Consider the following 24,313-nt stretch of genomic DNA (forward strand, 5'->3'; position numbering starts at 1 on the left):
CACTTAATACAAAAAACACTAAATAATTAAAAATATATGTATATATATATATATATGTACTTAGTATAAACATAATCAAGTTTACTTTATTTCTTTTATATATTTTTTGTTTTTTATTAGTCCACATTTGTCCTATCTTCTCTGGCGTTTTATACTGTTTTATTAAATTTTTTCGTTTTTGTTTTTTGATTTATCATTCAATTAATTAATTTCAGTTGATTCGCAGTTGAAAAATTAGTTATAGGAAACGCTTCACAGGGGCGAGGTCGACACTTGTGGCATGATGAGTACTGAAGATGTAATTTGGTTTTGCTTGCCTTAATCAGAAATTGTTCAGCTGTGTCAGACAGCCAAATATATATATATATATATATATATATATATTGTTTCCTAAGTATGTTTCTTTTATTTATATTTGGGTGTATGTATGTAGTATTGTGTTAGTGTTGTTGTTGATTTCATTTGATTCAGTTAATGTTTCGATTGCTCGCTTCCAATGCGTATTACATCTTATTTATATATACTATATAAATACAATTACATCGTACATTTAACATGCAACTTAAACCATCATAGTATTTGTGTGTGTATGTTTGAGTGAGTTTGTGTGTATGTAATTTGTTTAGGTAATAAGGTATAAAGTACAATAACTATTTAAACACCTTTATCTGTGGTACATACCCTTCCTTTATCTTTCTAGTTTGTTTTCTATTTCTTTCTTCTGTATGACCTCGTCTACATATCGTTTCTTTTTATTTCGTATTTATTCTTTGTGTACCTTTTTTTTTTTGTTTATTTCGATTGTTAATAACTACTAGCATTTAAGTCTCGGTTTGTTTTTATGTTTTGTTTTTCTTTACAACGCTTTTGCCCCCATTAAAACCCAGCCGAAACATTTCCGAGCGTCACGAGATGAATGCTCATAAGTTATTTGTTCATGTTGTTGTTATTGTTGCGATTAGTATTTTTTTTATTAAAAAAAAACTTTTTGTTTGTTTCTATGAATTTTAAATAACGTTTTTCTCAATTATTGAGTTGAGTTCAGCCGCTCCCGATGTTGTTGCAGCTGGTGTTGTTGTGGTTGTTGCATTGGTTACCGGTGTTGTTATTGTGGTTGTTGCTGCTGTCGTTATTATTTCAGATGTTGTCTCTGTTGTTGTTGTTACAGTTGTGGCTGTTGTTTCTGCAGCTGTTGTTGTTGTTGCGCTAGACGCTGTTACTGCTATTGTGGAAGTTGTTGTAGTTGTTGCCTCTGTTATTGTTGCCACTTCCGCGGTTTTCGCTGCGCTAACTTTTTTTTCAAACACACTCTTATTTTTCATTGGCCTTCTTCGCTCTTTCCTGTTCTCTGACTGCTGTGAAAATACAAAAATCAAAGTGGAAACCAATTTCACATTAGCTAAGAAACGATACAAAATGTGGCAGGAATAAGTGTAAACACTTTATGGGCGTCAGGATATCAATTAAGCAGAAATTACTACGTGTGCAGATGTGTGTGTGTGTGTATTTAAGCGTATGTACAGATGTAAGTGTGTGTGTATGTTGTGCCTGAATCAATAAAGCATTTAGCTGAACAAAAGCCAGGAAAACGTCAGCTAGTCCCTGTTATCAGGCATACAGATTTATGGATACATACAAATTATCTATAGCTCGAGGTGAGTTCATTTTGTTGACAAACAAAAAATAAGTTAAATATACAAATAATAAAAATTAAGGAACAAACAATTGTGGGCGGTTCAAAGCATTAAATGAACAACTCTAACTAACTTGGCGGCAAATCAAATTAAGCGGCTGGTGGAACTGTTGCTAATATCACCACGTTGTTGTTGTTGCTGTTGTTGTTTTTGCTGTTGCTGTTGTTGTTGTTGCTGTTGTTGTTGCTTCTGCTGTAGTTGTTGTTGTTGTTTTGGTTGTAGTTGAAGCTGTAGTTGATGTTTCTGTTGATGTGACTGTTGTTGTTGCTGTAGTTGTTGCGGTTTCTGTAGTTGTTGTTGTTGTGATTGTAGTTGTTGCAGTGGCGGCATTAGCAGCTCCGCTGCCGGCGGCAATTTACCTCCACGGTTGACACGATTTCGGCTGCCCTGCACACAGATTGTCAGAAAGGAAGGAAGGAAGGAAGGACAACAAAACGAAACAGCGAAAACATCGAAAAGAAATCATTTGGATAGTTTGAAATAGAGAAAGAATTAGAACAAAGTTACCATGTTGTGGCTTGTGGTGTATAAGGTCTGTTTTGTATGTCTTGTTTTGTTTTGTTAATGGCAAGGCAGGACACTAAACCAGGACAACTACAACTGAGCTACCCTAAAACCCTTTAAGTTCTCAATTTGCTTTCTTAATTACCTTTTCCATTGAAACTTTCATGTGATCCAAGCTATTGGTAAGACCATTTATGTTGGTCTCAGCGTTTCCTGTCTCCTGAGCGCTGCTCTCTGTCTCGCTGTTGGCACCGCTGCCGCTGCCACCGCCGCCACTACCGCTACCGCTTGGCGGAGCAACATTTCCCGTCGGGATTACACCACCCGTGGACGTGTAGGCGCTAAACAGCTGACGCGACAAACGTGGTATGCCATTGCCGTCCGTTGAGGCCGAAGTCAGAGCCTGAACCGGAGTCGAGCTTGGAGTCGGAGCCGCAGCTGGGCTTGGCCAGCCGCCAATTGTTGGGATCGTAGTTAATCCAGAATAGTTGACCGTCTTGTTATCCGGCTGCTGATCCTGCTGCGGTTGCTCAATGGCATCTGTGCCTGGTGGCTGCTGTGCTTGTTTTTGCTGCTGTTGCTCCTGTTTGTTGTCATCATTGGATTCCAAGTCGGATTCGTTGTTTTCCTCCTGATCCTGAAAGCCATTAATAATAAAGGTTAGCATAAGGTGGATTTTAGGTATAAATTTGTATTATAGGCACCGTCGTTGCTTTCTCGCTCACCTCCTCCGGGCACAGTTCATAAGCCATGGACCAAGTGTTCTTAGCCGATTGCGAACGCTCTAGCATATAACCATTGGTGTTGTCATTGCTCTGTGCCGGCGGGGACCATGAGTACGAGTTATACTGGCAGCCAATGCCACGTTGCCGTTCCAGCTCATCCTGCAGCCACTCAACAGCAATGCTCCAGTGACGACTGATGGTTGGATTGGTATTAAGCATTTGCAGCGCAATCGGTGACTTGTGGAACAGATGCGTCAGACATTTGATTATCTGATAAGCGCGCTTCTGATAATGCGTCTTGGCCCGCTGTATCGTATCCAATAATCCCTCACGCTCCTCCGCAACACCATTGAGTGCATTGTGTATGCGATGATGTTGCCAAGAATCTTCAAGCAACAGGATGTTCAATAGCAGGTCTGTATGATGTCGCATGTCATGGCAGTAAGCGAAGCCACATTGCCACAGCAATTCAGTCAGCACCGCACGCGAGAAGTGCGGATTCTCCCAGCTGCAATATTGCAGAAGTTTTAATCCCTCATCGCCCACGTTCGTGTCCTCGATCACCTTTTTAATATAACTGCAAATAAAGATAGTTAATCAGTTGACATACTCAAATATTTTCTATTATTATCTAAATATAATTTACATGAATCTAATAATTTATAAAATAATTCAATTAAAATATTTTAATAAAAAATTTGTTTTTTCAAAAAGTTTTTTTAAAATATTTAATGCAAATATTATTTCTTCGGTTCTTGAAATGGAATTTAAATTAATTTCTTTAAAAATAAAATGTATTCATATTGATCAAAAATATTTATCTAATAAAAAGTATATATGGGATTTTTTTCACTTATCCAGATAATTATTTTTCAGTTTTCATAAACCATGACAATTATTTGCTTACCCGGTGCGATTGAAAAGAATGTCCATGCACTCGCTAGACAGTGGGGTTAATTCCTCCTGGGAAATGCTCGGATCCTTGTGTGGATTGGGCATTGGTCGTGCATTCTGATTGGAACTCTGGCACTTGTCGCTCACATCGCTGCAGCGCACCAGATGAGACACCACTTGATGCAGTTTACTAAACTCAGGATACTGATATTTAATCGACGGTCCCGGTCCATCATCCATGGCCACCTGCATAAATTGCACTGGCACATTCAACTGAAAAATAGTACCAATTATAAACACAATTCAAGAAGAACATTTCAACTGAGTAAATACCTTAAGTAGCTGTTGCTTTTCGCGTGTGCCTAGACCTACGTACATGCTGAATAGGCTAAAGTAGTGCGGTAAATGCTTTCCATAGTCAGCAGCCTCTGATTTGAGCAGGCGCAGCACACTGATGAGTACCTGCTCGCATAGATTGCTGCCTTCATAGCCGACAAGCGGTTCATCATTGATTGCAAAGTGGCAAAAGAACACAACCAGCTTTACAAACACAGCACGCACCTCTGGCGAGGGCGCCATCAATATATACTCGCCCAGGCGCGATGGAGGCGAGAGCAGCGCATGGTTCGCAAACCACTTGCGCACCAGCGAGGAGGAACGTATGTGATGTGAAAGCGTGTCATACCTGCAATAAAAATTCAATAAATTTAGATAAATTGAAAAACACGTAAGATTCTCACGTAAGATGCCCGGACCCCAAGTCCTTGAATATCCTTGAACGTTAACACAATTAAAATCATACAAACACAAACAAACCTGCCGTAACTAATGTAACTACAGATGAATTTTAGATTTCATTATTAATTCGACACCAAAGATTTTTCTAAGTGTTTCTTATTGCTTATCACTCTCGCCAATCTCCGAGTATAGCAACAAAGTTTATAAAATACATATCTCAATCGAAATGCTAATCAGTACCTCAGTATCAAATCAGCTTACAACAGCTTATTACTGTATTATTTTTTGCGATCATTATGACCAAGTGGAGCTTTCTTAATTATAAATTGTATATACTTAAGATCTGCTTTCATGGCGGGATTTGCGGAAAGGAACTTGCTATTGAGGACTTGTCGAAATACGATGCATTTGTTGCCTATTGCCATTTGGACTTGGAACTCGTAGAGAATTACGTTGAAAAGCTAGAGAACGGAACTCGGAAGTATAAACTATGCTTCTACCATCGCGATTGGTTGATAGGAGAATGCATTTCGGAATGCATATTAAAATCAATTGCAGAATCTAGAATAACCATTATATTGATGACCAACCATTTCGTCCAGTCGACATGGGGTCGATTTGAGCTCAGAACGGCCATTAGAGCCACGTCGGTTGATATACATAAGAGCTTGGTAATCATATTATACCCAGGAGTAGATATTGATAACCTTGACAATGAATTCAAGTCGTTCATGAAATACAACAACTATCTCAGACGAGATGATCCTCATTTTTGGAGGAAGCTGATGCTTATGATGTCACATAAAAGCTCTTAAACAGTACGCGTCTATATAAGAATATCTATGGAACAGTCTCTTCGGGTAGGTACTTTAGATTGTCATGGAATATGTCTTTCGTATATAATAGAGCATTATTAACCTTATTTTTATTTCAGACGTAGCTCAAAAGAAATTAACTTGAAATTTTTTAAAATAAATGTTGTCCTTTTTTAATCACATTGACAAACATTTTTTCTACTCACCATTCGATGACAGGACCTCGCAAAGTTTTCTTTGTGCGGAATCCAGTGTGGAACAGAAACTGCGAGGCTAACTGAACACCCAGCAGGGAAAGCTCTTCCGCGGCAGGTGTCTGAACGGAATAGTTTTCAATTAAAATAGATTCGCTTGGTGTTTTTAAATTTAGCACTCACAATTTTATCGCTGCGCGTCGATGGAATGCTGCAGCTGACCAGCTTCTTAATGAAATTGAAGAACTCGACTGAGAAAATGCTACGCGAGTGCAGAAAGCGTATATTTTGATGTCTGCAATAATAAATAGAACCATAGATAATTAAAATAGGATAACATAATAGGATAAGTTGTATACGCACCTAACACTGCGTTCAATTGGCTTTGGTAAGGGCAGCACTACATTTCGGCTTTCAGTCAGCGACAATTGCTCGACGCTAGCATCAAATTGTGTTGGGTTTTGATCACAGCGCGTATAGAACAACATGTATGCATTCCACCAACGCTTTTGACGCCGATATTGCATACGCTTTAGATTGTTGTCATAGATCTCGCCCATATAGTCGCCGCCAAAGCACTGAGCCTTCATTTCCTCATCTTCATGCATTTTACATTCAGTTACTTCGCCATCATCAAACTTATACCATTGGCATTTGCCATTCGTTGGATTTCTTCAAGAGATTATTATAATTAAAATATGTTATGTCTGCATTATCGATAATATTGAATTGCTTACTTGGATACTATGTAGCTGAAGTAGTGGCCACCGGATGCCTGCCCGCTGTGGACCACAATGCCGGTCAGCTCATATTTTGTTGTTTCAACACTTGTTTGACAATTATCACCCACTTCAACAACTTCACCCTCTAGCTTAGCTAGGCCAGAAACTACAAAGAAACATGCACCAATTAGTAACAAAAAAAAGAAATATGGAACAGCTACAGCTCAATTTAACTAAATGACTTTAAATCAGGGAATAACACCGGAACCGGTACCGGAGCCGTGAGACCTTTGTTCTTAAATTCGCAGTCTAACCAACTTTAAACTGTCATAACTTGATTAAAACTGAACCGATTTTCAAGCGGAATGTCATTTTAATCATTATTTGCCATTTTAATTCATTCTACATTTAAATTTTATTAAATTCTTTAAAAAAAAAAAATTTTCCTCTAGATTCTACTAGATATTGATTTCGATGCTAAGGGTCCCCCCTTTGAAATTTCAAAAATTCAAAATTTTAAATCTCAAGTTTTCACTTTTAATCAACTCCCTATATCGTAATAAGTATAACACAACACTTTAAACTTGATTCTGAGACCTTTCTATTTTTTGTAAAAAATCATGTGAAATTGGACAAGAATTTTGACTTGTAAAGTGGCTAAGTCCGCAGTCTGACCAACTTCAAACTGTCATAAATTGATCAAAACTGAACCGATTTTTAAGCGGAATGTCATTTTATTCATAACTTGGCATTTTAATTCATTCTGCATTTAAATTTTATTTAATTCTTAAAAAAAAAATATTTTTCTCTAGATTCTACTAGATATTGATTTCGATGCTAAGGGTCCCCCCTTTGAAATTTCAAAAATTCAAAATTTTAAATCTCAAGTTTTCACTTTTAATCAACTCCTTATATCGTAATAAGTATAAAACAACACTTTAAACTTGATTCTGAGACCTTTCTATTTTTTGTAAAAAATCATGTGAAATTGGACAAGAATTTTGACTTGTAAAGTGGCTAAGTCCGCAGTCTGACCAACTTCAAACTGTCATAACTTGATCAAAACTGAACCGAATTTTAAGCGGAATGTCATTTTATTCATAACTTGGCATTTTAATTCATTCTGCATTTAAATTTTATTTAATTCTTAAAAAAAAATATTTTTCTCTAGATTCTACTAGATATTGATTTCGATGCTAAGGGTCCCCCCTTTGAAATTTCAAAAATTCAAAATTTTAAATCTCAAGTTTTCACTTTTAATCAACTCCTTATATCGTAATAAGTATAAAACAACACTTTAAACTTGATTCTGAGACCTTTCTATTTTTTGTAAAAAATCATGTGAAATTGGACAAGAATTTTGACTTGTAAAGTGGCTAAGTCCGCAGTCTGACCAACTTCAAACTGTCATAACTTGATCAAAACTGAACCGATTTTTAAGCGGAATGTCATATTATTCATAACTTGGCATTTTAATTCATTCTGCATTTAAATTTTATTAAATTCTTAAAAAAAAAATATTTTCCTCTAGATTCTACTAGATATTGATTTCGATGCTAAGGGTCCCCCCTTTGAAATTTCAAAAATTCAAACTTTTAAATCTCAAGTTTTCACTTTTAATCAACTCCTTATATCGTAATAAGTATAGAACAACACTTTAAACTTGATTCTGAGACCTTTCTATTTTTTGTAAAAAATCATGTGAAATTGGACAAGAATTTTGACTTGTAAAGTGGCTAAGTCCGCAGTCTGACCAACTTCAAACTGTCATAACTTGGTCAAAACTGAACCAATTTTCAAGCGGAATGTCATTTTAATCATGATTTGGCCTTTTAATTCATTCTGCATTCAAATTTTGTTCAGTTAGAAAATTTTATTATTTTCGACCAAGATTCGATTTCGATGCTAAGGGTCCCCCCTTTGAAATTTCGAAAATTCAAAATTTTAAATCTCAAGTTTTCACTTTTAATCAACTCCTTATATCGTAATTAGTATAAAACAACACTTTAAACTTGATTCTGAGACCTTTCATTTTTTTGTAAAAAATCATGAAGAATTGGACAAAAATTTTGACTTGTAAAGTGGCTAAGTCCGAAGTCAGACCAACTTCAAACTGTCATAACTTGATCAAAACTGAACCGATTTTCAAGCGGAATGTCATTTTAATCATTATTTGCCATTTAAATTCATTCTACATTTAAATTTTATTAAATTCTTTAAAAAAAAAAATTTTCCTCTAGATTCTACTAGATATTGATTTCGATGCTAAGGCTCCCCCCTTTGAAATTTCGAAATTTCAAAATTTTAAATCTCAAGTTTTCACTTTTAATCAACTCCTTATATCGTAATTAGTATAAAACAACACTTTAAACTTGATTCTGAGACCGTTCATTTTCTTGTAAAAAATCATGAAGAATTGGACAAAAATTTTGACATGTAAAGTGGCTAAGTCCGAAGTCAGACCAAATTCAAACTGTCATAACTTGATCAAAACTGGACCGATTTTTAAGCGGAATGTTATTTTGATCATGATAATACTTTCTGTATTCAAATATTTTTAAATTCGTTCAATAAAAATGTTTTTTGCTCTAGGTCTGTTTATTTCGATGTCATATTTACTATAAAACGACATTTTAAAATTTTAAACTGAAATTTTAAAAAAAATTGAAATAGAACCTTTTACCGATATAGTTATTTCGGGACGTACCGGAACCGAAACCGTAAACTATATTTGTTTCGGTTTGATTCCCTGCTTTAAATAAGCATTTAATTTGTAACAAAATGTATATGCTTATTAAAAGTTAATATATTTAGTGGTGCAGAGGATTATAACTAATGCTTATCCTTCTCACCTGTGTAGGGCTCCATATCCAGGATACGAGGAAATTCAAAATAATCATTAAACTTAATCGCACAAACGCGCTCGTAGTCGTATTCAAAGCGCTTCAATTGTATGGCTAACACGGGCGGCAGCTTCTTGACACATAGCCGCTTAATGGTAACTACCTGTAGAGATATATTCTATTGAGCATACATTTGTAGTGTGCAGTGTGCAGTCTACTTACTTTTTTATCACATTTATCACAATGGTATGCATCAGCTCCCTCGAGCAGCTCCCCTTTGACATACTGCTCCAGAGATTCGGTTAATGAGCTATGATTCCTAATATCAACACTAAATACGCTAAATGGTTCCTCTTTGGAATAGCGATGTGGGCACTCCTGGCAAATCTTTTGATCGCTAAAAGAGCCGCCCAACGTTGCATTCATCAGCTGAGTGTAGCCGAGTGCCTTCAGTCCCTCATCGAGACTCTCGAACAGCGACATAAAGAACTCAACGGCATCCTGTTGTTCACGCAGATTCACAGGCTCACCTTGCAATCTGTTTTGTAAATAGTTATTAATTACTGTTAAACAATCTTAACTACATTTAATTTTTTACTCACTTAAAGTGCGTCCAGAGTCCTCGTGGCACATAAAACTGCAGCGCACTGTGGCCCAGATGAGCAAATATGGCCTGCACATGCTTCAAGATGATGACGTGATAGTTCTTGCGCACATCTGCACCATCATCATTGGAAGCCGACGCTGAAGATGATGTTGACGAGAGTGTGGGCATGGTTGAGGGTCCGGCAAAGAACGATGGCCCAAGACTGCCACCGACGAGATCCGAATCGCCACTAAAGTCCTCATTGTCGTTGGTGGCGGCGCCATGCGCTTTAAGGATGCCCACACGCACAGCTGGCACCATGTAAAGCTGTTGCAGCACGGAGTTCATGTAACAGGTAGCGCCAGCATTTTTCAATCCACAGAAACCTTTGGTTGGCCTGGCGCCCACTGGCGGCAGATAATCCCATTCGCGCAACGGATCCGTATCTAAATATACATTTAAAAAAATTATGCTTGTAAGCCTCCTTTAATGCGTTACATATATTTGCACAAGATTATATTCTCTGCAAGCGAATAAAAAGAAGGATAACAATTTTCGTGACTTACCCGTGCAGACGAAATCGATGAGTGTATTGGTGAGTAGCTTCATATTAGGAACACAGTGCTGGCACAAAGCAATGAGGAGATCACAAGCAGCAGCAATTGTGTGCGGACTACGGCACACTGGTGGGGCCACCGTGTCCATGCGCAAACTGCCGTGCTTGCGTAAATGCAGATACTCTCGTGATGCCGTAAACAGAAAGTCGTCGATGAGCTCGTGTATTAGCTCGTTGAGCTGTGCCTTCGAGTCGGCCATGAGGAAGAACATCAGCTCCTTGGCCAGACAGAGATGTCCTTCCAACAGTTCCTCATGCACCTGCGTATCTCCAGAGACCTTGACGTTCTCCCGTATCTTGCGCAGCCATTTAATCTCATCGCCGAGAAGACCCTCGCCAATCTGTAGTGGCCAGTTGTAGATGCAACCGTACGAGAGTGTACGGCACAAAACCGAAAAGAATTCCGCACAGGTTGCCTCGTATTGTGGCACCAGAGTTTTCAGTGCACTCACAAGCAGATTGACCATATAGACGAACGGACGACGATCGCCGGCACAATAGGTGGAGGCCAGGAACAGTTGCTCGGATGCCACTTGGCGCACATGACGAAGCGGATTCTTCAATACAATGGAGGTAATAAATTTGGGCCAATTGGCATCGTTACTCAGCGCCTCGTTAGCGCTGGGGTTGAGTATAAACGAGATCGTTAACACCTCTAGAGCCTCCTTGCAAACGCTAAAGTCCTGACCATCGGGTATAATGGCATCATCCTCAAAATCATTAGTGCTTCCCAGCGCTTGCAGATTGCCACACGAGGAGGCCCAGGCTAAGTGCACCACGGCTTTAATGGTGCTAATATCTGGACAAGACCATTGCAATGTGGAGCTAAACAAAGCACGACAACGTTCGCCATCGTGGCTTGCTGAGAGCATCTCGGTAGCCAAGATCTCGGCCAACTTGGCCGAAATGGCACGCAATGTTCCCTGTGCATTGTTGGGCGTTGTCGAGAAGTTCTGCTTAAGTATGTCCACCTGAGAGCGTGCTCCGTTGTCGTAGTCACAGATCATTGGCTCATCTCCCACGCGGGACAACACGCTGCCCACAATGTAGAGAAAGAGCTTGGCCAGACGCAACACACATTGGAAGGAGGCGCGTTTCGTGTGCATATCAGCACTGGGTAAGAAGTTGTTCTTGGTCAACAGTTCGAGCACGAAATGCGCACAGCCAGAATGCATCCAGGCCGATTGCACCTGCAATGCCGACTCGCCCAACGGATCGAGTGCGGGAATCAGCAGTCCATGTAGCACGCTCAGATTGTAGAGCACCTGAGCAGGTGCCGGATGCAGAAACATCTGTTCCGGTGTGCAGTCATCGGCATTTAGCTGAAAATTTTAATTAATTATTATAAGAATTTATTATTTACAAACTTAGAGTAACTCACAGCATCGCTTGCACTTTGACCACTGCTAGTTAACGCGTCCTCCTCCTTGGGTCCATCACCGGCGGGCGACTTTGGGACGCGACACATGAGCTGCAGCATCCGCATGGTGTGTCGATCACAGGGCAGCAGATGGAGCAACACCTTAGCACTGTCACGCAGACGTCCGTGCTCCAAATCGCTGCCCAATTGATGCAGCTTCAGAAAGAACTCGGTGTACTGATAGTTCTGTGAGATGATCACGCCCGGCAGCGTGCTCTCCGATTCGACGCGTTGCATATCTGGACAGGGTCTAGGTGGCGAACCGGTGCTGGAGTCGCTGGAGGAATCGGGACTGCTGGCTAGGCCAATGCCAACCTGTGTCAGCTTGGCCGTCAATATCATTTTGTCACGTATGGTGTACTGATAAAGCGGATTGATTTCATCCGAGACCTCAATCAGTTCACCATTCGTATAAAACAGATCCACCTTAATGTTGTTGGTGGACGTGGAGTTTCCCTTGATGCGCTTCAACAAGTTACGCTTAAAGGCAGCCATTGTCTCATTGCTGTGCGTCACAATTTCAATGTCATCAATCGAGGAACGTCCAGGTGTTTGGAACCGGATATAGAGACTAGTGTTCTTGCCACGTGTGACGCGGCTGAGTGGCAAATGGATGCGATCACCGCTAAAGGAACGATCGCACTCCTTAATATACTCCTGCAGCACCTTTATGATGCGACACATCTTCTCCGCTTCGATGAAGCGCATCTTTGTATCCTTTGAGTCATCGTTGGTTGTATCCTGATTATCGGCATCTTCCAGCGTTGTTTTGCCCAGTATCAGAATATTACTGTAGTGAGTGCGCAGACGGGAACAACACTCGCCAATGAACATCTCATGGAACTCTGTGATGTGCTCCTGCAGTCGTGGACCCAACGCTGTTGATACCTCCTTCAGCAGATCGATGGCCTTGTTGGCAATCTCCTCGCCTCCAGTTGTAATCACACGCCACAGATAATCCTTGCCAATGAGATCCTCATTGTCGAGTATGTAGCCGCGATGGATGGCCTTCAGTTTATCTTCCTTGGAATTGACAGCTTTGAAGAAGCGCTCAAAACATTTAATGCCACTCTCGGTCAGCAGAAGTGGATCCAGTTGCAGTATGTTGTTCTCAAAAAAGTCCTTATTAATGCCCGGATCGAGATCTGGTTCTTCGCCCATCAGTTTACCGAACCAGCGGAAACATTCCTCGCGATCAGCAGCAAAAACGGCGTTCACAGCCAGACAATGCCAAATTTGCTTGGCCTGTGGATGCAATAAAAATGATTTCTGGATTAGCATTTGCCAATGGAGGAGGAGATCACAAATGTTGCTAATACACACCTGATCGGCGCAAAGCCAAAGCTGACCGTCTTTCAGCAAGAACTTAAGAAACTCCAAACGCTCGGCAATCTGTGCATGATGTGGGAACCGACCATCTATCAAAATTGTCGCCGCATCCAAACTGGGCGTCTCATTCACCAAGGTGCGCACCTTTTCCATATATGCAGTCAGACTATTTGTCACCAGTATAACCAGCGAGTAATCATTCTGCAGGCGCTCAATCACCTGCTGCCGATTGATGCTCGTTTGTGTGCGTGGAGCGTGATTGGGCGTCGTGTCGTACAAACAACAGATATCCCGAATGAGACGCAACGCGGGCAACACCCACGAATCGCCAGCCTTTAGTTCACCCACACACTTATCCAGCCAAATGGTCTTTTGGGCATCGCGCTCCTGCGAGCAGCTGTAATCGAGTATCTTGACGTGCGCTCCCAGCGCCTGATCAAGCACCTCGGGCGGCACCTCCTGACTGTGTGCCAGTGCCCAGAATAGCTTCAGCACCTTTTGTGCCATTACACCATTTTTATCGTCTTCGGCCAGACGCCTTATTAGCTCCAGCAGACGTTCCCGCTGACGCTTATTGGCGGTTGTCATGCTGGCCTGCAGTTCAAGCGTAAAATAGTCAATAATATAAGATTGTCTTCAGTATGATGAAGATTTGATTATCGCAAACTCACCTGAAACGCTTCAAATAGATGATCGAGCTGTTCGGGTGTAAAGTCCCAAGCCAGCTTGGCCAACAGATCGTGCATGTTTTTAACAATAGCTTCGTGTTTGCCCGCTTGAGCGCGCCACACGGCGTCCAGATCGTCGAGCGTCAGGGCCTGTTCCTTAATAAGAAAGCGTATGATCTTCTCCAGTTTTTCCACATACTGTGGCTGATGCAGTGAGTCTTTGAGCACAATACCAAGCACGTCGGATGACTTAATCCACTGGGCCATGCGCTCCGCTGTTAGCCAATCCATTTCATCATCAGGCATGCATTGTGGAAGCGGCTGAGAGCGATGCGAATAATATGCCACTGAGGTAAGCACCTTGTTAATCTCGTTAAGGGCATTCATCTTGCCATTAAAACTGGACACCTGCAGCAGACGCAATATCATTTTAAGGCGAAACATTTCAAGATCGCGTATCAGTTCCTCCTGGCCAGTTAGACGGCTGGCCAGAAAACGCGCCGACTTCACAATGCCATTTATATAGTCATTGCGTCCTTCGGGTTTCACCTCACGCTTCAACTCCTCATCAGTGAAGCTATCAAGCAAATCCAACACAACATTCCAAGTGGGCATAAAGTACTTGGCAATTGTAGCAGGCGTTAGCAGCTCATAGCATTGGCCAAAAGGCCGCAACAGGCTGTGAATGAGAGCCAACGTTAGGCGATTGTCCTGTCCTGAACCTTCCACTCCTCCACTCTCATTGGATGCGATGCTCTTGACTATTGTTGAACTGGAACCGCCACCCAGAGTTTCCTTCTTTGTGTTTTGATTGCGCTTCAACAACTCCAGGCCGCTATTGAAACGCTCGAGCAGATTATCAAATCCGCCCAGTTGCCCAAAGCGATTTATGAGATCGACAAGCCAACCGCGTGGATTCTTTGGCTCCGGCGGTGGTTTTGCAAACATCTTGTTACTATCCAACACACCCCAAATGCACTCGAGTGTCGCAAAGCATTCCGGCTGTCGTGCCGCATTGAACGTGTTGAACTTATTGTCCGGATCGAATACAATGGCCAGCAGATCAAGTAAATAAGGATTATCCCGCTGCATGTGTATTGCAATTAAGTTCAACAACTTGCCACACGACACCAGAATGCAGTGATGGATGTTGTACTTCCACGAGTTGACTGCCTCATCGGTAAGGATTTTAGCAAAGGATGTTGTCAGCCCATTGCGATAAAACTCCACACACGGCTCACAATCATGATCAACACCTAAAAGCAAACGAGAGAGAGAGAGAGAGAGTTATAGAGAGAGATATCCCATTTTCGATTTATTTTACTTACCAGCCTGAGCCAGTTCGATGGCTGCATTTAGCAGCACCTCCAGCTCCTGCTCGGGCAACACGGGCACCACCCAACGTGGATTGGATATCTTTTGTGTGAGAGAGCGCAGCTTAGCAGTTGGAAATGACGCTATCAGCTTTTCCGGCGACCTGCACAAAAATCGAAAGCAAAAACAAATGAACTTTAAATACCATTTTTTTTTTTCTTGTTTTATTGTTTGCTTCTATTTTCGGCGTGTGTTTATTACGCTGAGGGCGTCGAGGGATGTCGAGGGGCTTGTGAGTCAGTTCCCCCCGTAAGTAGATAAGCGATAATTGTTCTTTGTTTTGTTATTAACGTCGCCTTTCGTGTTTATTACTTGGATTGCCCATCTGGCCTAGCTTTGAAAGTACATAGCTAACTTACTACTAGCACGCACACACACATACCCAAGTAGCGGTGTGTGTGTGTTAAAACTCGTGATTTGAATTTCTTTGCACCGTCGTCGACACACAAGCAACAATTTAAATCAGGGAACAAATGATTATAATTAAAAAAAATTAATTTAAAAAAATATTTGCGGATATTAATCAATGAAATAATAAATAATTTGTAATTATTTTAGTTGGTATCTAATTTCTACAGCGTATATTAACTGCTTGTAAATAAATAAATAAAACTCAAATTTGTATATACATTTTTAATACAAAATTTCAAAATTTTCAAACAAACATAAAACGCAAATATCTTTGAAACAAGGGATATACCGTTGTTTTCAGCTAACTTGAACCACATTTTAAATTATGATTTCCCTTTATAACTTTGTTAAAATATTATTTAAAGATAAGTGGTTCAAGTAAGCTGGGAGAGACTGTGTTTAACCACAAAAGATATTTATTTTAAATGTTTATTTTAAATTTGTTTATTATGTTATTATTTTATATATTTTTGCTTTAAGTAAAAAAGGAAATAAATTTGCATTACTTAAAAAAAAAAAAACGAAAATTTAAATTAATATCTCTTTAGGTAACCACTTTTTTTCTCTTAATTATTTTTTTTTTTTAAGCTAATCAGCGATTCCCGATTTAAATATTTTTTAAACACAATTTAAAACAATTCTAATTAATCATTTTGATTGAACTTGAGTTAATTTTTTTATGATTTACGTGCGCAGTGAAAAAATAAAAACTGCGCATAAGTAAACAATATAATTTGATACAAGCTATTGGGATATATATACATATATGTACGTATAAAATACACACTCATAGAAACTGACAAGGACCGAGCTGTAAATTAGGACCATAAACTACGCACTAATTGCGTTGTTTATTTTAAATACTTACACTGCTGTTGCATTGCTCTCCAGATTACAACCAGTGGCTGCTGTTGGCGCATCCGTGACTTGGGCAGCCTGCAGGTGCTCCTGACTATTGTTGGTGTTGCTATTGTTGGAATCACCACCACTACTCGACATGTTTGATGTTGTGACGCCTGTTGTGCCCGTGCTGGTGACTGTCACAGAGCCAGTTCCACTGCCAGTGCCACTACCACTGCCACTGCCAGTTCCAGCGCCTTGAGCTGTGCTCGTTATTCCAGTGGTGCTGCTGCTGTTGTTGGTGTTGGTATTGGTATTTGTTGTTGTGGCTTGGCCAGTTCCTGTTCCCGTTCCTGTGCCCTGCCGGCGTGTATCGAATGTCATTGTGGCGCCTTTTGGCTGCACGCGCGTCACAAATGCTTAACGCCGTCGTCGTTTGTGGTAGTCCGGTGTGTGTGTGTGTGTGATCGTAATTCTACAGAAGTCTACGATGGGCGGCTTTGGCTTTTGACTATTGACTATGGCTATGGCAGTCCTGGTTCCAAAGAGACTAAAAGGATTGCACTCCCGTTTCCGCAGTTCCTCTAGTTGTTATGGTTGTTGTTGTTGTTATTGTTGGGAGCTTAGGGTAACTTATCAAATGAATGAACAATGATTGTAACCCAATGTACATAGGCACTGTTGGTCGGCGTCGTCCGTCTCTCACTTTGTCTGTCGTTGACGACGTTCAAAAACTTTTAAGTTTCTTGTTGGCTCCTGAATGTTTTTCTTTTCTTTTTGTAGTGCCAATAAGAATATTGTTCTTGTTCTTTCTCTTGTTGCTGTTGTTGGTTGTGCATGCACTGCTGCTGTTTGCGGCGCGCTGCGTTTAGTTTACATATTTCTTCTCAACGGACACAATTGCAAAAATCTATAAACTGCAACGAATCAAGAATAAAAGCAGAATGAGCAAATGAATACGAGCACACAAAGGAGGCCGAAAAAACACTCACACAGCACACCACACACACAAACATGCAAGCGCACACTTACACACACACACATATACACAGGCGCACGCACGAAAGAAAAGAGCGAGCGCGAATTGTGGCATGAGAGTGCCGAGAGAGGGGTTTGAATATGAAAAATCAATATTATTTAACAGACGGGGGTCAGAGATGGGGCTGGAGGAGTCGCAATCGAGCCGAACAGTGCCCAAATACATACGTACATACATTTGTATATATGGAATATATTCACACCCATGCAAATCATAAACTCTCTCGCACACACACACTTTACACAGCAGCGACAGTGTGAATTTAATTTAATGTTGTTGTTGTTTTTTTTTTACGTTGTTCTATTCATTCTTATACATTTATTTATTTTTTAAGACAAACAAAGAAATTTTGCTTCTCCCCATAATTACATCACTGCCGCTGCGTTGTGGATCTGCCCCTGCCCCAGCCTCACCCCCACCCGCAACCCGGCACATCCGCCGGGGGACCATAAGAAAATTTGTAGGAGCAACCACTAATTTTTCGCAAAACTTTTAGTGTATTGCCACAGAAAATGAGTTCCAGACCTGGGATCGGGCTCGTCTTGTTTGCTCCTACTTCTTCTTGCTATTTTCTTACTACTGGATTCTTGAGTGGTTCAGTCTTGCAGCCGTCAAAGCAGCTCAAAATTTATATTTTCAACAATCTGACAACTGACGTGCAAACTTTATCATTTGAGCAATTGTTCGTTGTCAACACTGCACACAAATGTACGTGCGTATGTATGTATGTCGGCTGTGCATAAATACATACATACATATGCATGTCGATTGAGGGCAGGGGGAGGGCATGGACCCGCACAAGTGCAGCACCGACGGACGGACCTAGAATCGCGTTGGTATGTGTGTAATCAGTATATAGAATGCAAAATTGTCCATTTAACATTCGATTTTTCTATTTTATTTTGTATTTTCAACAGCAGGACGACGTTTTGCAGTTTCTTTTTGCCAATATTTTCTCGTCCAATATACACACACAGGAGCAGCTATACATATATACTCTCACACACACACACGCACACAGATGTAGTCACCAAATCGTTTTGCTTTTGCACAACTCACCATTTTGTGCATCCGCCCTAAAAACACTGTGCGTTTCTTTTAATATACGCATTAATTCACTCTGTCGCACTTATATGCCACGGTATATGCACTCACACTTGTTATGGGCTTGGCTGTTAAAGTTTCATAGTTGAAGCACAAATTATTAAAAACTAATTATGTATCTTTTTTTTTTTGCAATTTTTGCTGGCTCTCCTAAGCTTTACAAATCAGCCGGCCGATAGCCAAAATGGCGTCTCTGTTGGTGATGGTCAATATATTCAATTGTTGATGTTTTTTGTTGACGTTCTGGCGTATTGCCCATCAAATTTGAATTACTTATTCTATTATATTATGCTACTTTCAATTCTAATATTGGAATTAATTAATTATTTAACTTGTGTAGACGACCATAGAATGTGATAGGCGGCCGATTGTAGACCTACCTATATTAAATATCGATTACATAAAATCACCACTAGCACACCTGATCTGTATCGGCCTATCGATTTTGCGTTTTTATTTTTAATCAAGTTTGGTTTTGTAATTTGGTATAAGAGCACTAATATTATTGCCTAATATTAAATATTAGTGAAGTCTAAGTTTATTTTGGGAAAAACCCTACAAATATGCATTTAATTTATAAATTTAACGTAAAACAAGTTGATCACCGGTTCCGGATTGTAATGTGGATCGCCGCGCAATTTAAATTTGCATTCATTTTAAATTATATATAACTTAATAACAAATTTTATTCTTAATAAAAACACGACGAAGAATACAACAAAAGTTCTAAAAAAAAAAATGTTTAATTCTAGGTTAAAAATTTTTAATTATACCCAAAAAGATTATTTTCGAAAAAAGGGGATAAAATGAAAAAGGATCTAGATCAGTTTTCAAGATTGCCAGACGTTCAGATAAATGGTAATTTTTTCTGCCAGGTGGCAACGTCTTTTATAAAAAAAACACTACTATTTCTTTTTTGTAAATCGTTATTATCGGAATGAATACCGCCGTAGCATAAAGGAGATATGTATAGTTATTTAGATCGTTGCCCCGGCATTTATTGTGGTCGTTCGCTACTTGATAATGGCACTTGGAGCAGCTGCGGAGTTTGTCCCCGAGGATCACGGGTAAGATTGTTTGTTGATTGTTTTGATTGTTGTTGCTGCATTGTTTGCTCTTCTCAGGTAAACGCCAGCTATGCGTGTACTCCCTGTCGCGACGAGCTGAGCACGTATTCCTGGCTGTATCTTGGCTTTATGACCATGCTGCCGCTAATGATGCACTGTTTCTTTATCGACATGGATGCCAAAGATCGTAAATTTTCCCGCAAGCAATTAATTCTAACAGCGAGCGCCTTTGTTGAGGTGGCTCTTGCAGCCATACTAGCTACTCTCTTCATGGAGCCAATGTGGGAGATGCGTTTGTATGCTTGCGAGGTGCGCAAGCTCACCGACTGGTACACATTGTTCTACAATCCCAATCCTAATTATGAATCCACTTTTCATTGCACACAGGAGGCCGTCTATCCGTTGTAAGTAAAATGTCAATGGAATATATACAAATCTCTTTAATTCCCCTTTTTTTTGCATGACAGGCAAACTATTGTCTTGGTGTATTACTTTTTGTGTTTGCTTAACATGTTTCTTATACGGCCAGTAATCAGTTCTATGTTTGATGTGCGCGGCAAGGCTCCAATTTACTCCGCGCTTTATTTTCTTCCGCTGCTTACTTTAATTCACGGCACCTGCTGCGGCTTGATATGTGAGTTACCAAATTCGATTTGTAAAACCTTAATAACTAACTGTTATTTTAGATTATTCGTTTCCCTATCTAAGTATTGCCATGTCCATGGTGGCCACGGCAATACACTACGCTATGAAGCTGGATCAGACACAGAAGTCGCTTCTCCTCTCGTCTGTCTGGGAAATGAAGAATGTTGTCATCATTTCCGTCCACTGGCTGCTGCTCGCATTTGGAATCGCCTCATTGAATTACCATTTTGCGTTATTGTGTTTGGTTCCGTTTCCCTCGTTGTTCTACATTGTGACTGTGAGCTTCACCGATCCTGGGGAGTTCCGTGAAATCGAATCGCGCATTTGATCCGGAAACGTGCAAATGCAGATCTTTCATGCCAGAGGAGCAAGGCGTTCCACAGTTGTTATCTATGTGTAATTTACGTGTTTAAATTATTTCCATTTAGTTCATATGTATACACCCATATATGTATTTCATTACTTTCATTTCGTCTTTTCGTTTTAATTAATTATACACATAATAATATTAAATACAAATCATCAGTTTCCCCTTCTCTAAATTAATTTTTACACAATATATATATATTTATATATATATTTCATGGATATATATTAAATTTGCACGCCACGCCATATCAGATCCTTTGTTTCACACGAATAACGACCCATCTCAAATGGACATCAGCAGTTCCCAATATTGCAAACCAAGCCAAGAGATAATAACAAAATCAAATAATTTGTAAAAGATAATGGTCAAAGTAGTAGAAACATTTCTCAATATCCATTCATAGAATACACATCGCAGTAATGAGTGTACATATGTGTGTGTAGTATGCATGTGTGTGTTTAGGGCGAGGTGGGCGTAAAGGCTGCTGCTCCTGCATATTAAATTCAGTTCCTCAAGTTCCTAATCCGTGACGTCGCTGCTCGTTGGTGATTTATTGCGTTCCTCCAAAAATTTCAAGCGGCGCTTTCGCAACTCGCTTAGCTCCGAGTTATCCTCAATTTCTACATCTAAACTCGCTGCATCTGTGGACGGCAGCAGATCATCCTCCTCGGCGCCCAGATCTTCAATAGTAACTGTCTCTGCAACGTTTGTCAGAGGAGCACTCTTTGAAACGCTAATCTGATGTGCCTCCTGCGGCATAGCCTGGCTTACTGCAACAGCTGCAGCAGCTGCTCTCGATGTGCTGGGTTTATCATAGGCCGTTGAGCTGCTCTCTGTTGTTGGTGTTGTTGTCGCTGGCTCTTTAGTTGCCGCTCCTTCAGCTGCTGCTGCTGTTGCCAGTGGTGTTACTGCTGCTGGAGTGGGCGGCGGCAGGCGCGCCATTAATCCCTGGTACTGCTGCATTAGAATGTTGGCAGAGTCCAGCATCAGCATTATATTTCGCAGCATCTTAAAATAGTTGCACATTTAGTAAATGAATTCTTTCTAATTATAGACTCTCTCTACTTACCTTTAGGCGCTCCTCAATGTTTTTGCGTTGTGTGCCCTCCATGGCGAGTAGCTCCTCATCGCTAAACCTGCTCAGATCCAGCGGCATAGGTGGCGGCGGGCCAATTGGTGGCGTAAAGTAAGCAAATGGTGGCTGCATCATGAAGGGGGGTAGCATAGGAGGCGGTGCAAGGCCCGCCAGATTGGGCAACACATTTGGCAGACCAGCTAAAGCAAAGAGATTCAATCTAGATTAAAAATGTAAAGAGCATATTCAGAAACTTACTGGCATCTCCAAAAATGTCTGCAAAAGTTGGTGGCACAGCATTCCTTCCAGCTGTGCCATTTGGATGAGGCAGGCGAGCGTCAGGAGCAGCGGCTGCAGTTGCACCCGGCAGAGCAGTTGCTGCTGCATTGACAGCAGCTGCGGGTTGAGCTGCAACGGGAGCAGCAGGATTAGCGGGCTCATCAGCAGGACGCGGCATGGCTGTCGAATTGACAGCTGGGGTGCGAAGTATATTGAGGCGACATGTGGGACAGGTCTGCTGACGCTGGAACCAAGAGCGTAGACAGGTCGTGTGGAAGATGTGACCACATGGAAGCTTCTTGGAGTGATTGACCATATCTTCGCGACAAATGATGCAAATATTGTCCGACTGGCGCAGCTCCTCGGGTGTTGCATCCGGATAAAGTGTGTTCATGTTGCGTATAGCGCGTCGCGACATTATAACATCATTAAGCGCCTTGCGGAAGTTGCGTATGGTAAAGAACATTGGTCGGAATACGAACATGGGTAGCGCGTATATCTTGGCCATAATAACAACAAATAGCAGATACAAGACCACCTTGATTAGACCAATAACCAGTTCAGTATACAGCAGAAAAACTGCCTTATTCTCCCAGGGCGTATCCGTGCGCATTTCCGCAGCATGAAGCACGTATTTAATTGCCGTGCTTGCAATTACGGTCAATAGAATCGCATATTCGAATCCAAACACCAGCTGCACTGTGGGACCACGCACCAGTGTCGAGTTGTAGGCGTGGATGAGCAGGACGTAGTCCAGAATACCCAACATGGTCAGCAGACTGCCAACGCGTATGTGAAATAGCCAGCCTAATACTGGAGAGCGCTCCATCTATAATTAACATAAATTCTTATCTTTATTGCTGTTGCAACTTTGTAGATTGTATGGTACTCACAAAGTCCACGCGTTCCTCAGCCAACCAATGGAATGATTTGAGAAATAGGAGCACTGTAAACAGTGCCACAAAGCGAGGATTGAAGTCATCTCGAAATACAGTGAAGGCCAAACAAGTTTCCGTCAACGCATACCAGAAACGTTCCAGCAAATGCTCAAACTCGGCAGCACGCAATGTGCCCAGGAATATCTAGAAATTGTAAACAGTATAAAATTGTAATAGTAGTAGATATGTAGTAAACAATTGACATTACCTTGCGCAATAGCTTGCCAAACATAAAGACAATTACAAAGAATTGTATGTAAATTACCTGCAACAACAAAAAGAAGGGGTATATTTAGTATAATGGTAAATGTATAGTATATGGAGTTTTCACGTACCGCCATGGATGCATTGGATTTAGTAATATATACGACTGCTGGATAGAACTGCTGTTTCTGGTAGTAGGCGTTGCCAACTACAGCGCTGGTCAACGCCATGCAAACACTCGAAATTAGCAGCTGCATATTAACGCAGTTGCTTGCAATGCCAGCCAATTGGCTGATCGTCTCCAAAAAGATGTTAATTTTGATTGTTTCTCTGCACTCACGTTCGGATAACACCAGATACACTTATCTTGCTTGTTTGCTTGTGTTTTCTTGACTTTGATTTTATTGTACCGACATCGACACAATTAATTTTGACTATCCTCTCTCAGTATTTTACATATATTTTCGTTTTTCTTTCTCCTGTTTTCATTGTACACGTACACGGCTCTTCAGAAGTGCACTGTTGCCAACTTAGCTATTTTATAGCTAGATCTGGCTATTTTCACAGTTCGTTTGCTAGAAAATTTTTAAAATTGCTATTAGCTGAAAATCGGGCTATTTTAAATATATATTTTGCTATTAATATTTTTGGTAAAACTGTGAAACAGTGCCCAAAATAACAAATTTAGATGCTTTCCAGAAAGAAACAGCTATTGTTCCCCCTAAAAACTTGCCAGCACTGGTGTTGAAGATTGCCACCCTGCAAAATTTCACGATCTGGCAGCTTGTACCATTTTAGTCAAATTGCAAATTTGGTTGAACACTTCAAAATTAACCTAATTTTGAATTTTTCTTACTATTGAAGATAGAATTTTCAACATTTTTGCACAGTTTTTGTTAGAGTTTTGTGGATTTTTTTATATTTTCTTTAGAATTAAATTTGTATCTTTTTTCCCCTTGTGGTGAAGAACTTCAAACCTTCATAAAAATGTTTTCCTTAATTTTATCTAATTTCGAATTTTAAATTTTCATTAAATTTTTTAATTTATTGCAATGCTATTGCATGTTGAAATTTGCATTCACCAAAGTTTAAACTTTCCAGTGTGGCCATACGCGACCAATAACGCGTTCTTTTTAATACTGATTTAGTATTTATTAATTACCGTCAGACATACCACAGCAGTTTGGTATACTTTAGGTATATTTACTCTCCATTGACA

General features: G+C 40.4%; 3 protein-coding genes and 1 long non-coding RNA gene across 8 annotated transcripts; 2 read left to right on the top strand and 2 right to left on the bottom strand.

The window, feature by feature from the left end:
* Positions 1-181: 181 nt before the first annotated feature.
* Positions 182-18,890, bottom strand: LOC117792088 (probable ubiquitin carboxyl-terminal hydrolase FAF). Of its 5 annotated transcripts, none has more exons than XM_034632054.1 (20): positions 18,472-18,890; positions 16,402-17,290; positions 15,077-15,225; positions 13,752-15,004; positions 13,075-13,674; positions 11,713-12,996; positions 10,282-11,653; positions 9,732-10,161; positions 9,352-9,667; positions 9,139-9,292; positions 6,302-6,452; positions 5,928-6,236; positions 5,748-5,859; positions 5,577-5,686; positions 4,151-4,502; positions 3,831-4,090; positions 2,903-3,500; positions 2,344-2,835; positions 1,768-2,081; positions 1,293-1,352 (listed from the first exon to the last, which is right to left on the bottom strand). In XM_034632054.1, exons 2-19 carry the CDS (start codon positions 16,755-16,757, stop codon positions 1,779-1,781), a joined length of 8,601 nt encoding a protein of 2,866 aa, XP_034487945.1. In that variant the 5' UTR covers positions 16,758-17,290; positions 18,472-18,890; the 3' UTR covers positions 1,293-1,352; positions 1,768-1,778. The 5 variants fall into 5 exon arrangements, with proteins under 5 accessions (XP_034487943.1, XP_034487942.1, XP_034487941.1 ...); XM_034632053.1 differs by having other exon boundaries at positions 1,293-1,355; XM_034632052.1 differs by lacking the exon at positions 1,768-2,081 and having other exon boundaries at positions 182-1,355; positions 2,924-3,500.
* Positions 17,817-18,634, top strand: LOC117792091. The gene is made up of 2 exons (XR_004618144.1): positions 17,817-18,248; positions 18,330-18,634. It is a non-coding gene; the product is annotated as an uncharacterized LOC117792091 (long non-coding RNA).
* Positions 18,891-19,425: 535 nt separating the features above from the next.
* LOC117790402 (JNK1/MAPK8-associated membrane protein) lies at positions 19,426-20,750 on the top strand. The gene is made up of 4 exons (XM_034629845.1): positions 19,426-19,583; positions 19,641-19,987; positions 20,051-20,217; positions 20,270-20,750. Exons 1-4 carry the CDS (start codon positions 19,482-19,484, stop codon positions 20,554-20,556), a joined length of 903 nt encoding a protein of 300 aa, XP_034485736.1. The 5' UTR covers positions 19,426-19,481; the 3' UTR covers positions 20,557-20,750.
* Positions 20,751-20,849: 99 nt separating this feature from the next.
* On the bottom strand, positions 20,850-23,592 carry LOC117790401 (E3 ubiquitin-protein ligase HRD1). The gene is made up of 6 exons (XM_034629844.1): positions 23,226-23,592; positions 23,099-23,155; positions 22,846-23,034; positions 21,932-22,781; positions 21,668-21,873; positions 20,850-21,606 (listed from the first exon to the last, which is right to left on the bottom strand). Exons 1-6 carry the CDS (start codon positions 23,349-23,351, stop codon positions 21,118-21,120), a joined length of 1,917 nt encoding a protein of 638 aa, XP_034485735.1. The 5' UTR covers positions 23,352-23,592; the 3' UTR covers positions 20,850-21,117.
* Between the last annotated feature and the right edge of the window lie 721 nt (positions 23,593-24,313).

This window comes from Drosophila innubila (assembly GCF_004354385.1).
Source record: "Drosophila innubila isolate TH190305 chromosome 3R unlocalized genomic scaffold, UK_Dinn_1.0 2_E_3R, whole genome shotgun sequence".
Taxonomy (NCBI): Eukaryota; Metazoa; Arthropoda; class Insecta; order Diptera; family Drosophilidae; genus Drosophila; species Drosophila innubila.

Excerpts from the sequence above, each read along its gene's own strand:
- LOC117792088 (XM_034632050.1), bottom strand. The coding sequence starts at position 16,757 with ATGACATTCGATACACGCCGGCAGGGCACAGGAACGGGAACAGGAACT. Across the intron at positions 9,668-9,731 it reads GGACTCTGGACGCACTTTAA|ATTGCAAGGTGAGCCTGTGA; the intron begins GTGAGTAAAAAA and ends TTTACAAAACAG. Across the intron at positions 1,356-2,343 it reads TGAAAGTTTCAATGGAAAAG|CAGTCAGAGAACAGGAAAGA; the intron begins GTAATTAAGAAA and ends GTATTTTCACAG.
- LOC117790402 (XM_034629845.1), top strand. The coding sequence starts at position 19,482 with ATGTATAGTTATTTAGATCGTTGCCCCGGCATTTATTGTGGTCGTTCG. Across the intron at positions 19,988-20,050 it reads CAGGAGGCCGTCTATCCGTT|GCAAACTATTGTCTTGGTGT; the intron begins GTAAGTAAAATG and ends TTTGCATGACAG. Across the intron at positions 20,218-20,269 it reads CACCTGCTGCGGCTTGATAT|ATTATTCGTTTCCCTATCTA; the intron begins GTGAGTTACCAA and ends CTGTTATTTTAG.
- LOC117790401 (XM_034629844.1), bottom strand. The coding sequence starts at position 23,351 with ATGCAGCTGCTAATTTCGAGTGTTTGCATGGCGTTGACCAGCGCTGTA. Across the intron at positions 23,035-23,098 it reads TTGGCAAGCTATTGCGCAAG|ATATTCCTGGGCACATTGCG; the intron begins GTAATGTCAATT and ends TACAATTTCTAG. Across the intron at positions 22,782-22,845 it reads CTGAGGAACGCGTGGACTTT|ATGGAGCGCTCTCCAGTATT; the intron begins GTGAGTACCATA and ends TGTTAATTATAG.